The 14,626-nt window shown below is 40.2% G+C and overlaps 1 protein-coding gene across 6 annotated transcripts in view; it reads right to left on the bottom strand.

Moving 5' to 3' along the window:
* Nucleotides 1–567: 567 nt before the first annotated feature.
* Nucleotides 568–14,626, bottom strand: part of MRRF (mitochondrial ribosome recycling factor) — a 64,585-nt gene continuing 50,526 nt past the window's right edge. For all 6 annotated transcript variants that reach the window (XM_007968164.3, XM_007968166.3, XM_007968165.3 and 3 more), the window contains 2 exons: nt 10,673–10,832; nt 568–1,513 (listed from right to left, as the gene is read on the bottom strand). In XM_007968164.3, coding sequence (XP_007966355.1) covers nt 1,436–1,513; nt 10,673–10,832 — 238 coding nt within the window. In that variant the 3' untranslated portion in view covers nt 568–1,435. The remainder of the gene's footprint in view (nt 1,514–10,672; nt 10,833–14,626) is intronic.

The following is a 14,626-nucleotide window of genomic DNA, read 5'->3' as shown; positions in this document are numbered from 1 at the left end:
AACTCACACACCTGGTCACAGAAGTGTTCCATGTTGAGTGTGAAAGTATAAAAGGAAAAAACGTTTGATTTTTTCCTTTTACATTAGCACATTAGGCCTCCATTTGAATGCCAGCTCTGCTACTTGCTAGCTATGTAATCCTGGACAAGAAACTTCACTTCTATGTAAATGACACTGATAATGAATCATGAAAACCTTCTATCACTTATCAGCTTTGCTTTGTTACTTTGGGCAAGTTACCTAATACTGTCAAGACTTAGTTTTCCTATTTGTAAAATGGAGATAATACACATCTCTTAAGTTTACTGTCAAGATTATAAATAATGCCCAACTCATAATGGCTATATTAGGAATGAATGGATGAATAAAAAATAATTGAAGGGAAAAACCTAATAACCCAGCATCCGAAGACAGGCCACAATAAACCACTTGTCTGTCAACAATGGACAGGCCCTGGGGGAAAGGTGTCTCACTGCCAAGTAAATGTTGAGAACAAGTACAAGAGTGGAAGAGAACAAGTACAAGATAGAAGGACAGTGTTAAGACCAGAAAGAAAAGAAGTCAGCATTTTCTGGGTAGCTACTATGTGCAATTTATTCACAATACAACATATGGCTGCCTACTATGCTCCAAGCATTACACAAAGTTCTGAGGATATACAGGCTAATTAAATGCAAAAAGGATATTTAAGAGTTCGCACAAAGCAGTAGACTATGCTATGAGAGCCAGTAATGAGGGCCCTAGGTTAGAGGGGAAATGAAGACTTCCCAGAGGATGTGATATCCAAGACAAGGCCTGATAATAAACAGGACTGGCCAGGTAAGGAGGGGAAGAGAGATCCAGGCAGAGAAAAGAGCATGTGTGAAGATGACTCTGAAGCAAAACTACTGTTCTGGGTGCTTCACATACAGATCCTCAGTGATCATCAATCCAGACCAACTCTATTCTTTCCTTTGTGGTTGTTATTCCTTCCAATTTATTTAGATTTTATTGTTTAGTGAAAATGGGCCTCTAGTAAAGTGTCCAGTCACAGGTGAAGGCCAATATCAGCCCAAGCAGAATTTTAAAATGGGAACAAAGCCTAATTATTTGAAAAGGAGGCTCCTAAGATGAGGAGCAGGTGGTACTAAGCCTGCCAATGGCCTCAGTCCCTTGGCGACATCAAGTCAAAGCAAAAGCCTGAGTAACGGCCCTTTGCCAGCAGCAAGTATTTTCTGAGAGTCACCCATGTCAGAAGGCCGAGAGCAGAAGAAGGAAGAAGAGAATGAACAAGTCTGAGTGGTTCCACTGGAAGTCTGGGCCTCACAAGGACAGCCTTCTGTCAGAGTGGTGACAGTCTTCTGTGTGGATGTGGGAGGGAGAGAGGTCCCAATGTGCCACCCATGGGATCCAGCAGAAACTGGGCTCTGGAGTACTGCTGGTCCCCAGTGGACTTTCATCCAAGGAGTTCTTTGGTCTTCACTGCCAGATGCCTGTCCAGTTCTGCCACTGTGTCATCGGCCATTTGGCTGATCTGCAAGAACACAAAATGAGACAGCCTGATTAATGGGGCTGGAAAAGGGTAGGGGATGAATATTCCAGAAACATGAAAAGGTTATGTGAGAAATAATAATAGTGACAAAAGTTCACATTAAGTACCAGCCAGGCACTGTACTCAGAACTTTATATATATATATATTCTTTTTAACTCCTAACAGCAAACCCGTAAGATAGATACTATTATTATCCCCATTTTGCAGACAGGAAAACCGAGGCATTTAGATTACTTATTCAGGACACATAGCTAGAAAGCTAGAATGACAAAATTTAATCCACAGTATTCAGATTCCACAGCCCAAAATTCTTAACTAGTAATCTACAATATAGAGAAGCTAGTCTTATCTGTTCCCTAATGAGCCTCTAGAATTTCTTATACCTCAAATACTTTGTATATAAAGCCCTCATACAAATTGATAAGAAGAATATTAAGATCCCAATAGTTAAGTGAAAAAAAAAAGCCTTGAAAAAAAAAATGAGGTACATCTGGTTAACAAACATGGAAAACAGACATCAAAGAAATGCAAATTAAAACAAGATACAATTCAGCTATCATAGCAAAATTTGATGCTGTGGTTTTTAATTACAATATTCAATGCCAGCAAGCTATGATGAAATGGATAAGCTCATATATCACTGATAGAAATTCAGATTGATGCAAATGTTCATACAATTTAACCCCAAAATCTCTCAACTGGGAAATTATCACATGAACAGGATCTGAAAAAATTTTCTGAAGTTCTATACACAAAGATATTTATCCCAGCTTTATATTTAATAATACAAAAATTAGAAAATCTAAAGTTATAGAATGGGGAAGTAGTTGAATACATATAGTCATTAAAAATGGTTAAGATTTTCTACTTCTTAAGGATAGAGTGTTAATATGAATAATATTCCAGTACATATCATGGAAACATGCTCACATTATCCTTGAACTGAAGAAAAGCAGGACACAAAATTGTGTATATACATAGTAGAAATGATCTCTAAAATATGTAAACAAAAAATCGTGTATTTTTAAAAGCTGCAAGGAAACTTGTCAAAATATTAATAGTGGTTATATTTTAGTGATGGGAAGATAGGTAATGTATCGTTCATGTCCATCTCTGTCACATCCAGCCTAGGACTTAACACATATCAAGTTCTCAGGAAAAACACACTAAGTGAATAATTATTAAAGTTTTCTGTGCTTTTCTATATTTTCCAAATTTTCTGCAATAAACATGTACTCCCTCTAAGAATGAAAAACAAAACACAATACAATATAGTAGCTGCTGCAGCCTCCTTCCTATGTCTAAAAGAGACTGAAAGCAGGAGGCCTTAGGCAGGAGGCTTTGAGGGCTACAGCATGGTGCCAAGGATCTGCATGCTCAGCAGCATAGCGGCTGTTGGATATCTTTATTTGCAGACCACAGGCCTTGGCTAGGAATTGAGAACTAAATGCACTAAAAAGGGTAGAAACTAAAAAGGATTTAGAGCAATTGGTCCCGGGCAGGGAGGTGGCCAGGCTCTCACCATAGCAACAGTTGTACATTTTTTCAGCTGGAAAAGCAAAGCACCTGGGGGCTGCCAGACACTGCAAGAGTGGCTGGACTCAGAATGAGAGTTTGGTCCCTCCTCACTCAGCTAGCCACAAAGCCTTGAGATGCTTTTGCCCTCCTGTGGCTGCCTTGCATGGGGTGTGGCATGGTGCCCAGCAGTACTCCAACACCTGCAGGCTGGCAGCCTGGGACAGCCAGGAATGATGGCTGAAAGCCTCCTCTGGAAAAATGGCTTTGAGGGTAGTTTGGGGACACGGATGGGGACTGGGAGGAGGGAGAGTACTTAGGGTAACAATTTGATAACATGGGTTCTGGGTGAAATTAGTGGGGTGAAAATGTGTAGTCACATTTTCCCACTTTGACTCTGTTTCCTCATCTATCAAATGAATATGCAAGCACATTTTAAACTGGTTATTTGCTATTTCATGTTACTATAACTTTTACTATCACTTCCTAACTTTTTTCCAATTAATCAATTAATGAAAATAGGGCAGGTGTGGTTGGTGGCTCACAGGTGTAATCCCAGCACTTTGGGAGGCTGAGGTGGGAGGATCACTTGAGCCCAGGAGTTTGAGACCAGCCTGGCAACATGGGGAAATCCCATCTCTTAAAAAAACACAAAAAATTAGCCGGGCATGGTGGCATACGTCTGTAGTCCCAGCTACTCAGGAAACTGAGATGGGAAGATAGCTTGAGCCCAGGAGGTGGAGGATGCACTGAGTAGAGATGGTGCCACTGCACTCCAACCTGGGCAACAGAGACTCTCTCAAAAAAAAAAAAAAAAAAAATTACTGAAAATATTTACTAACATTTTACCACAGTACAAGCATAAGGTGTTCTTGGGGACATCCTGCCTATAAGTTCATCTTTTCTACCTTTATCAGACGTCTTAAAATAATGATGATTAATAGCAACAAGGACAACAACAGCTTCCACTTACTGAGTACTTACCACATGTCAGACACTTGGTTAAAACTTTACGAGCATTATTGCACACAATCCCTATAACATACGAAAGACTGTTATCTCTCATTACCATATAATAAACATTATTTAACTTGACAGTTGCATAGTAGGAATGCAAAAGTGTTTTATCTTCTATTACTTCATTCAAATCCAACAACCTCACATAGCCTCTATAAAGTAGGTATAATAGGTATTACCCCCATTTTACAGAGGAGTAAATCAAGGCACAGAATGTTAACTGATCAGTCCAAGATCATAAAAAAGTCAGTGGTTGTAATCCCAGCATTTTGGGAGGCTGAGGCGGAAGGATCATGAGGTCAGGAGATTGACAATGACCATCCTGGCTAACACAGTGAAACCCCGTCTCTACTAAAAATACAAAAAATTAGCTCGGCATTATGGGAGGCTGAGGCAGGAGAATGGGATGAACCCGGGAGGCAGAACTTGAAGTGAGCCAAGATTGCGCCACTGCACTCCAGCCTGGGGGATAGAGCCAGACTCTGTCTCCAAAAAAAAAAAAAAAAAAAAAAAAGTCAGTGGTGTGGCTGAGCCGGGAACTCACCCATCTTAATGGCCAGTTTGAGGCTCTTATTCCCCTTTGGAGGGGTCCCATAGCACCTGGCCGAGTCCTTCCTCATTCCAGACAGGCTGTGTTAGGGACATTAAGAGTCAATCCAAGTTCTACATTTAAAGTCGCAAGACTGGGGAGAAGAGAAGGATAAAGAAATAGGGCGAAAAATTACTGAGGACCAGCCACCATACTAGCCACTTTTAAGTATGTGGCATCATTTGGTCCTCGTATCAATCCTGTGCTCCCACTATGTGGATGAAGAAACAGAGGTTCAGAAAGATGACACCATTTGCTGACGTTAACAGCTGAGAAGTAAACCAAACAGGATTTTAATCTAGGCCTGTCTCACTCCAAAGCAAGAACCCTTGCCAATATAATGCACTGCCTCATAGAGATTATAACATCGTCATCATCATTATCATCATCACATTTGCTACTTACAAATTCAGGAAAATGAAAGGCAGGGACAGAAAAGGGGAATGGCAGGAGCATGGAGTACACTCCTGTGGCAGGCCTGCCTATCAGCCATCCTTCCTGAGGCCTAGCTCAAAACACCCACTGCCTTGCCTGGACCAGCTCCCTGCCTGCCACCCGTCTGCCAGGAGCCTTTCCCTCCTTTAGCTCTGCTAGCACCCAGCTTTGCTCATTTCAGAGCAGCACTGTTTCTCAGGGAAAGGCAGCAGTGAAAGGATCTTGGCCAGAGTTACTGGTGGTTTCTGCCAAGTACTTTAATGTTCAGCAGGCGCATGTATAGCAAACCAAAGCCAAGGTGAAACAGCAGGCTGGCAGATGTCAGAGTCCTGAGCGGGAAGACCCCGGTCCTTCTTCAGCAAAGCTTGCCTGGAAGCGGGCTTGGGAAGTAGCGGGGGTGGGGGAACAGTTGAGGAAATTTGGGGGTCAAACATGACTACAGGGATAGAACCTACAAATGAATCATTTCATTCTTATTTTTATTTATTTATTTATTTGAGATGGAGTCTTGCTCTGTCGCCCAGGCTGGAATGCAGTGGCACGATCTGGCTCACTGCAAGCTCTGCCTCTCGGGTTCAAGCGATTCTCCTGCCTCAGCCTCCCGAGTAGCTGGGACTACGGGCGCCCACCACCATGCCCGGCTAATTTTTTATATTTTTAGTAGAGACAGAGTTTCACCGTGTTAACCAGAATAGTCTCAATCTCCTGAATTCGTGATCCACCTGCCTGGGCCTCCCAAAGTGCTGGGATTATAGGCGTGAGCCACCGCGCCTGGCCTATCATTTCATTCCTATACACCAAAAATTAAAGAAGCATTTTTATAATAAAGCTTTAAAAAAATCTGACCTCAAAAGATTTTTGAAAAATTAAAAAAGATAATCTCACACAAAATAAAATCCAAATTGTTTATAATCCCATCTTCTGAAATGACCACCTTTAATATTTTGACATGTATAAGCTGCCAACCCTATGTACATGTGACTTTCCTTTATAAAAATAAAATCAAACTGCAGTATAATGTACCTTTTAAAAACAAATTCCAAAAAAATTTACCATGTCTATAAAATATTTTTATAACTTTCTATGTAGATTTTAATGAATGTAAAACAATTTACTTCCCACAGTCAAAAATTTATAGAGTTTCCAGTTTTCTACTATTATATATATCAATGAACATTTCTATAAATAAGGCTCTTGATTATTTATTTTGGGCAAATTCCTAAGTTGCTAAATCAGAATTGTATGGATTTTAGTGTATATTATCCTCTAGAAAGGTCATATGGATTTATACAAAGAATAACAATCTTTTCTATAGAGTGTGAAAATAAAAGCAACACTTCCCAGATAAGCAACATTTTCAGCTCAGATAAAAAATTCTAGGTTCAAGTGTTAGGGGTTAAAAAGGCAAATTAAATACATATATATTTTAAAAACACAGTAGTATGTACCAAGAATCTTATTAAAAATATGCAATCCCTCTGTACAGTAATTCCACACTTGGGACGTTCCAGTCTATTCTAAGGAAATCTCAACAAAGATACAGAGATATATATATACTCACTGCAACCTTACAACAAAAAAGTTTAAACAAACTAAAATGTCCAAAAAGAGGGCTTGTGAAAGTGAACACCACACCACCAACTATTTAACAGCCATCAGAAAGAGTTTTACAAAGAGCTTTTCAAGACATGAAAAATGCTAATGCCTTTGAGGTCAAACAGAAAATAAAAAGCTGAATACAAAATTGTATATGTACTATATTTTCTCAACCATGCTTAAAATTATGTAGTTTTTTTTTTTTTTTAAGAAAAAAAAGGAAAAAAGAAATATTCCAAAATGTTAAGAACGGTTGCCTTCCAATGTGGGATGGTAGGATGAATTTTCCCCCATTGTTTTAAACAGTCTTCTGTACTCTAAATTTTCTCCAACGAACATATATTACTTTGATAATAAGGAACAAAAGTAAACAAAATTTTAAAGCTGTCTGATGAAGCAACAATCAGCCATAGCCTTGTTTTATATCTTTAAAACATGCATGCGCGCATACACACACACACACACCCCCCCCAAAAATTTCAGTTTGGGGCCTTCTGACAGCAGAAAGAATACCATGAAGTGTATATAAGGCTCTCTCTTATTTCAAACTTTTAACTCTATGACAGTAAATGAAGTTATTAACTATCCTGGTTAAGAATAAACATTTAGCTGGGCACTCACGCCCATAATCCCAGCACTTTGGGGGGTTGAGGCGGGAGGATCATCTGAGGTCAGAGTTCAAGACCAGCCTGGCAAACATGGTGAAACCCCGTCTCCACCAAAAATACAAAAATTAGCAGGGCATGGTAGCACATGCCTGTAATCCCAGCTACTCGGGAGGCTGAGGCAGGAGAATCCCTTGAACCCAGAAGGTGGAGGTTGCAGTGAGTCGAGATTGCACCACTGCACTCCAGTCTGGGCGAGGAAAAAAAAAAAAAAAGAATAAACATTTAAATAATATTATTTTTTGAAAGATGTCTATGATATATTGTGTCATATAAATAGTATGATACTTTTTCTTGTTTCGAGAGAGAACTTGAAGTTCTACACTAAAATGTTAACAATAGTCATCTGAGTGATGAGATTTCAATTATTTTCTTCATTGTTTTAACAGCAAAACTAATACAGCTATTTTCACTTTAACAAAAATCAACAGTAATTGGCTGGGCGCAGTGGCTCCAGCCTGTAATTCCAGCACTTTGGGAGGCCGAGACGGGTGGATCACGAGGTCAGGAGATCGAGACCATCCTGGCTAACAGGGTGAAACCCCGTCTCTACTAAAAAAAAAATACAAAAAGCTAGCCGGACGAGGTGGTGGGCGCCTGTAGTCCTAGCTACTCGGGAGGCTGAGGCAGGAGAATGGCGTGAACCCAGGAGGCAGAGCTTGCAGTGAGCTGAGATCCGGCCACTGCACTCCAGCCTAGGCGACAGAGCGAGACTTCGTTTCAAAAAAAAAAAAAAAAAAATCAACAGTAAGAAGCACTAAAGAAAAATTCTAATCTGAAGAGGATGGCAAAAAGCCAGTGCTAATGAGTGAAGACTTCCAGCAAGGTCTTTGTCAAGAGGGTTTTATCAAGAATGCTTGCTATCTGATCATTCTTCCTCTTTCAAGGAGCTATGTGCTCTAGTCCCTGAGGCAGATGTCCTGGCTTGCTGAGTGAGGAGTGCCTGGCAGGCCCTGGAGGTCCACAGGCTTACCACCAAGAAGCAATGACAAGGCAAAGCAGTGAAGAAATCCCCTGGGAGAAAGACCAGGAGCTGGCCCAGCTGGAGCCAGGGCCCAGACTATTAATGAGGCCTGGTCAGTGCTCAGGAAAGGCCCGCCTAATCTCTGAACCTCCTCTTTTAGCTGATATAGGGAAAGAGGAGGGCAGAGAGATGGCAAGAGAGGAGCTCTGAGGGTGTGGGTGTCAGGTACACTAATGGTGCTTTCTAGCATACCAAGGAAACCATTCAAGGCAGAAATGACTAATCCCTTTTTACAGAAAACAGACTCCAAAGAGTCAAGCAACTTCCCCAAGGTCACAGGACAACAAGTGTAGAACAATCTTCTAGGTCATTATCTTCTACATGTGCTTTTACAGAATTACCTGAGAGCTTTTTAAAACTATACATTCCAGCTGGGCACACCTGTTATCCCAGCTACAGGAGGACTACTTGAGCCCAGGATGACAAGACCAGCCTGGGCAACATAGTGAGACCCCCATCTCAAGAAAAATAAATTAATAAAATTAAGTAAAATAAAAATATACATTTCTAGGCAGAGCTACTGTATCAGAAAACATATCAGAAAATGCGGGAGTAGGGCCCAGGAAGCCACCTAAAATTCCCCCCGCCAGATGATTGTTATGGCTCTCCTACTAGTAAATTGCTAGTAAAACTAGCATTTTAACTGCTGATGGAGGAGAAGGGGAGCAGCTAGTCAATTTATGGACTTCTTCAGGGGTCCCACTAAAGTTTCTCCTTGTTTCTCGCTTCTCTCTTCACTCACTATCCAGCCCACACGCCTGTTCAATCTCCCTAAAATGCTGCTTTATCGTGGATGAGGAGGCTTTAAGGCCTATCAAACCCTTTATATTACATTGAACATTACTAATTCTATCTCTACATCTTTCTACAGGTGCCACTCAGGTTCAAGTCACCATCATTTCCTGGTTGGATTTCTGCAGCAGCTTCCCTGGTCTCCCTGCCTTCAGTCTTGCCCCCTACAATCTGTTTTTTACCTGGCCACTACAGTCATCTTTCATAAACATAGATGTGCTCTCTCCATCATCTAAAAAAAATCTTTTAAGCGTGTCACTGTATGAGAATCACCTGAGGATTTAAAATACAGATTCCTAGGCTCTATCCCAGATTCACAGACTCAGTCTCTGGAAATGGGGCCCCAGATACCTGGATTTTTATAAGCTACCCAAGTGATTATGGTACTTTGGTAGATTAGATGTTGTTCAGCAAATATTCACTTCTTTCCCCAGACCTCCATAAATATATGTATTTCCTTGTACCAAAGATATTGAGCTTGGCCCAAGTGACTTGCTTTGGCCAATCAAATGTGAGAAGAGGAGGTGTTTAAAATGTACTTGAGTGGTTGGGCTTATGATCGTGGCATCTGCTGTTACCACGAAAAGAGGCCCTAGGAAACCTGTTGGCTCCGGAAGATTAAGAGATATATAAAGCAGATTTGAACCCAATCCAAGATCTGGAGTCAAGCCCACTGAGCCCAGCCTAGAATAGCTACACCCCAGCTGGCCCATGGAAATAAGAATAAGAAATAATGCTTTGATATTGTCGATCACTGTGTTTTGGGGTAGTTGTGTACCATTACTGTGGCCACATATGACTTATATAGTCGCACAATGTGAGAAAGTCTGTACATGTTAACGTTCAAACCCCTAAACCTGGTGTACGAGACCTTCCTTCTATTATCTAGCCACTCTGGTTTTTTTATTCATTCCCTAGTCTTATCCTATGTTCAAACCCGCATGATCTAACTGAATATTGTTTTTATATCACCACACCTTTGTACATATGGTTTTACTTTTCCCCCTTGTCACTCACTATTTTACTCCAATAGCTTAAGACTTATTCAAGTGCCACTACTCAGCACACTGAGAACATTAAGTGCTCACTTCTCAGCAACCAGAAAACCAGACAGGAGAACATTAGTGTAAAGGCTCTGAAATCAGTCTGCCTGAGTATGGATCCGATTTCTACCAATTTCCAGCAGCGTGATTTTGGGCAAGTTATTTAACTTACTGGAACCTCAGTTTCCTTACTACCTACCTCATAGTTTTGTAGTGATGAGGGTAAATGAAGTAATATGAAGTGTTCCACACAAAACCTGGCACACAATATAAGTATCTTATCCTCCTCTATGGATCCCTCTGAATCTGGCCTTAGGCTAAGCCCAGAACAGAGACTCAGTCAATGCTGATAATGTGAATGAATGATCAGAGGTATTCTGTTTTAACTGTCCTCACCTCAAACATGAACAAATGATTCCTTGCGTTGAATACACAGATACTACTACATCTGTTGGCAATAGTACCTGTTTCTCTATTAGTCTAATGGTGTCCTCCGAAACTGTATCCTTGGATTTCTTCAGCTTGTTCATTGCGTTGGTGCGAACCTTCCGTAAAGAGTCTTTGGCCTTGTTGGTGTTCTGTTTGGCCAGTTTCACCAGCATTTCTCGGTGCTCTCTGGTTACTCTGATAAAAGACAAAAAACATTCAACAAAATCATTCTATACATTAACTGCTGGCCAAGAATTTAACATCACTCTGTCAACCAGTTTAGCAGTTTGTAACTTTCCTCTCTGTGGGCTGAACTCCTGGAATTTCCAGGAGGAGGAAAACACATGTAAAAAGGCCTTAAGCTGCCCAAACGTGGGCACACTGGGTTTGACTTTGTATATAAGGTACCAAACTTCCCAGTGAGAGAACTGGGATTCAGATCCCAATATTTCTGGCCTGTATTCCTTCTGCTACTCTTGTAATCTGTTTCAAGTGAATCATGCACTGCTGCCATTACTTCTGCTTCCAGGCAGAAAGCTCTTCATAGTCAGTAATATGAAGCTTGGGACTGAAAAGGACAAAACCACCAAGAGCCCATGTTTCATTTAAGGAATTGGCTGAAGCACTGATAACAAAGAAAGGAGTGACAAGAAAAGAGGCTGGGAAGCCATATCACAGAGAGTCTTGTAAGATCACAAACCACATTTTACAGATGAAGAAAATGAGGCCCAAAGAAATTTGGTACCTTATACAAAGTCAAACCCAGTCAAACCCAAGCTGGCCTGTCACAAAAGCCAATGGTCTTAGTATGACAACATTCCTCTGCTCCCCCCAGGTCCTAAAATGGACATGCTTATGCTTCCTGACCCTCAAATCAACACGGTTCTTGCTCAAGAAAGGACAATCCCAAGTTCTGGGTACATGTTCAGTGTGGAATAGTGATGAGCAGCTGTTAAAGATTTAGTAACATCTACCTTATATTTTCTCTGCTGAGAAAAAAATAATTTTGAAAAAGAATAAGCTCTGAAGGGAACAGTTATATTTATGTAAATCCTTTTGGATTCAGCTATTTGAAGGTATTCTCAAAATAACAATGAGTCTAATTACTACTATTATTAAACCCCCCTGTGCCACGTGAGTACTGTAAGTATGTTACTTCATTGATCATCACAACTCTTCAAATGAGGAAACAGGCTCACAGACGTTAAGTGACTGGCCCGTGAGCATGAGTGAGAGAACTGGGATTCAAATCCCGATCTTTCTGGCCTATATTCTTTTTACTCTTGTAATCTATTTCAAGTAAATCATGCACTGCTGCCATTACTTCTGCTTCCAGGCAGAAAGCTCTTCAAAGTCAGTAATATGAAGCTTGGGACTGAAAAGGACAAAACCACCATGTCAGGAGTTTAGGGATTTGGATCAGATCTTGTTACTTTTATGGTTTTTAATTCATTGAACAAAAATCATGCTGACATGTTTAGGTCTCTTTTTTGTTCTGCCAAAGCATATGTCAGTATAAGGAAGGAACAGGAAAATTAAAACTTGATCCACTGATTCAAAAAACTTAATCCTGCTGAAATACTAAGAGAGGCAGAAAATAAATGAATCTAAGCCTTTAAGAAACCTTATAAACTTCTCCAGAAAGAACATACTGAAGTATTTGAGTATTGTATTTCATATAATTTCAAATAGGTATCTCACTGTTTAGACAATGCTTAATAAAAGAAAAAAAATTATCTGATCAACTTTTCTTTTCACTACACTGTTATATTTTAAATGGAGGAAAAAACATACATTTAAAAAATATAAAATGAGACTAAAAAATCCTTAAGAATTAAAGGCTACATAAAGAAAACAAAATCATAATATAGGTAATTTGACCTTAATAAAATGTATCATTTTGTATTTATTAATGCAAATGTGACATTACCACACTATTAACACCAGTTTCCACATGTAATAGTGTCCAATCATTGACATTATCAAAAATATTTCCATTTCAGGATGCAAAGAGGCAATAATCAAAAAGATACTACAAGGAAATGGAGAGAGGAGTGCAGTGAGAAGGGGGAAAGGGAGGGAGGAAGACAAACCATGCTAGGCACAGGGAGGGCTGAGAGGGAGAAGGGCATGTGTGTGCTGGTTCAGGGAACAGAGCTGAAAAGAATCTAAAATACAAGATCAGAAGCAGTTAGGGTGATGGCAAGGCACTGGTTCTGAAGTCAGACAGACTAGGTTCATACCTCTATCTGTTGCTCAGAAGTTGACTATTGGGCAAGCTACTTAATCTCTGTGAGCCTCAGTTTCCTTATCTCTAAAATGAAGATTTAAAAAGACACCTTACCGGAGGATTAAGAGAAGCAGACACAACAGATAAAGTATCAATAAAGAGAGCAGCATATATAGTAGCCTTGAATAAATGGTAGTGTTTATGAATGTTTTAATCAAACATGTTTAATTACTTCCTCATGAAACAATCACAGCACATCTGTTTTAGAAAAGAAACATATTTTATTATGGAAATATTTTCATTCTTTTCCGAATGTGATTAATACATCTGATCATCTCCACCTTGCATTCCTGGGGTTCTGTGAGTATACATTAGAGTTTGTGTTCCAGGCTTCTGAACTCAGCTGGTTAGTTCTGAGTACCCACTTTAAGTTGATATGCATTCACTCATCAAGCACTGGCTGAGCCTCCTACGCTCTGTGCCAGATCTTGGGCCAGACCAAGGAGCTTCAGAAGAGGCAGACCTGGCCCATCTTTTCCAGAGGCTCAGACTAGTGGTGGAGACAAACTTGTCAGCCACTACTTAGAAAGAGGATGACTGCTGCTAGGATGGAAGGATGGATCTCCTGTGGGAGGAGCATGCAGAAAACACAACACTTCTATCTTGAGATCTGGAAACTGCCTTATGGACGCACAGTAACTTGTTAGCTGCAGAAGAAAGCAAAGTGCATTTTGGGAAGCACAGTGGGAGATGTAGCGAAGGGACAGCATGAAGCTGAAAAGGGTACATCCCAGTCAAATATATTCTACAGGCCTGGAGTTTTCAAATTCTTCTTTAGCCACAAACCTTGGCTCCAAAGAAAACTGAGGCAGAGACCCCATTTGTAAAGCAGATAAAAAGAGACTACTTCAGTTGAAGAGGAGGAGGGGTGGGCTCTATCCCAGGCCACAAAACTCAGCTCCGCCTCCACTTCTGGACCTGCCACTTACAGGCTGAGTGACCCTATGCAAGTTATTTAAACTCTCTGAGCCTTGATCTTCTCATTTGGAAACAGAAATCAAAAACAAACAAATGAAACAGAACCTCCCTTTCAGAGTTATTGTGAGATTTAGATGAGGTAATACATGAAAAGCATCCAGTACAAAGCCTGACAGAGAATAAACACTCAGGAAATGGAAACTGTCTCTGCTGTTGTTGTTGGTTACAGTTTTGGAAGCCGTGAAGCATCTTCAAATAATGAAGAATCTATTCATGAAAGTTTTTAGTCAACAGAGAAATGACAGAGCAAAGATCTATGCTCTGGCAAGATGACTTTTTGAGATCTCACTGGTAATTTCATATCTCACAGACACTTCAAAATCCAAATGCTCTCAGAATGTAGCACTGAAATTTTCTCTTTTCAATATTCATTCATTCAATCTATAGCTTCATTCAATAACTACTTACTAGGTACCTACTATAAGTTACTCACTATGACAGAAAAAAGGGAGACAGCATTAAATACACAGGAGTTTACCATCTGACAAGGAAGGCAGTCATTACACAAACACATACAAATTAATGAATAAATTACAGTGGTAATATGCACCATAAAGTCATATAGAGTTCTACAAAAATAATTAAGTGGGGAAAGGAGTCTGACCAACCTTTCTTTGTGGGACCCCAGGAACTAAATGTGGAGATACTGAGACTAAGTGATATTTAAGTTGCATAAGAGTTGGGGGGATAGTGAAAGATCATTCTCACCAGAGGGAATGGC

This window comes from Chlorocebus sabaeus, chromosome 12, assembly GCF_047675955.1.
Source record: "Chlorocebus sabaeus isolate Y175 chromosome 12, mChlSab1.0.hap1, whole genome shotgun sequence".
Classification (NCBI taxonomy): Eukaryota; Metazoa; Chordata; class Mammalia; order Primates; family Cercopithecidae; genus Chlorocebus; species Chlorocebus sabaeus.
This window is presented reverse-complemented; position numbering and strand designations above follow the sequence as displayed.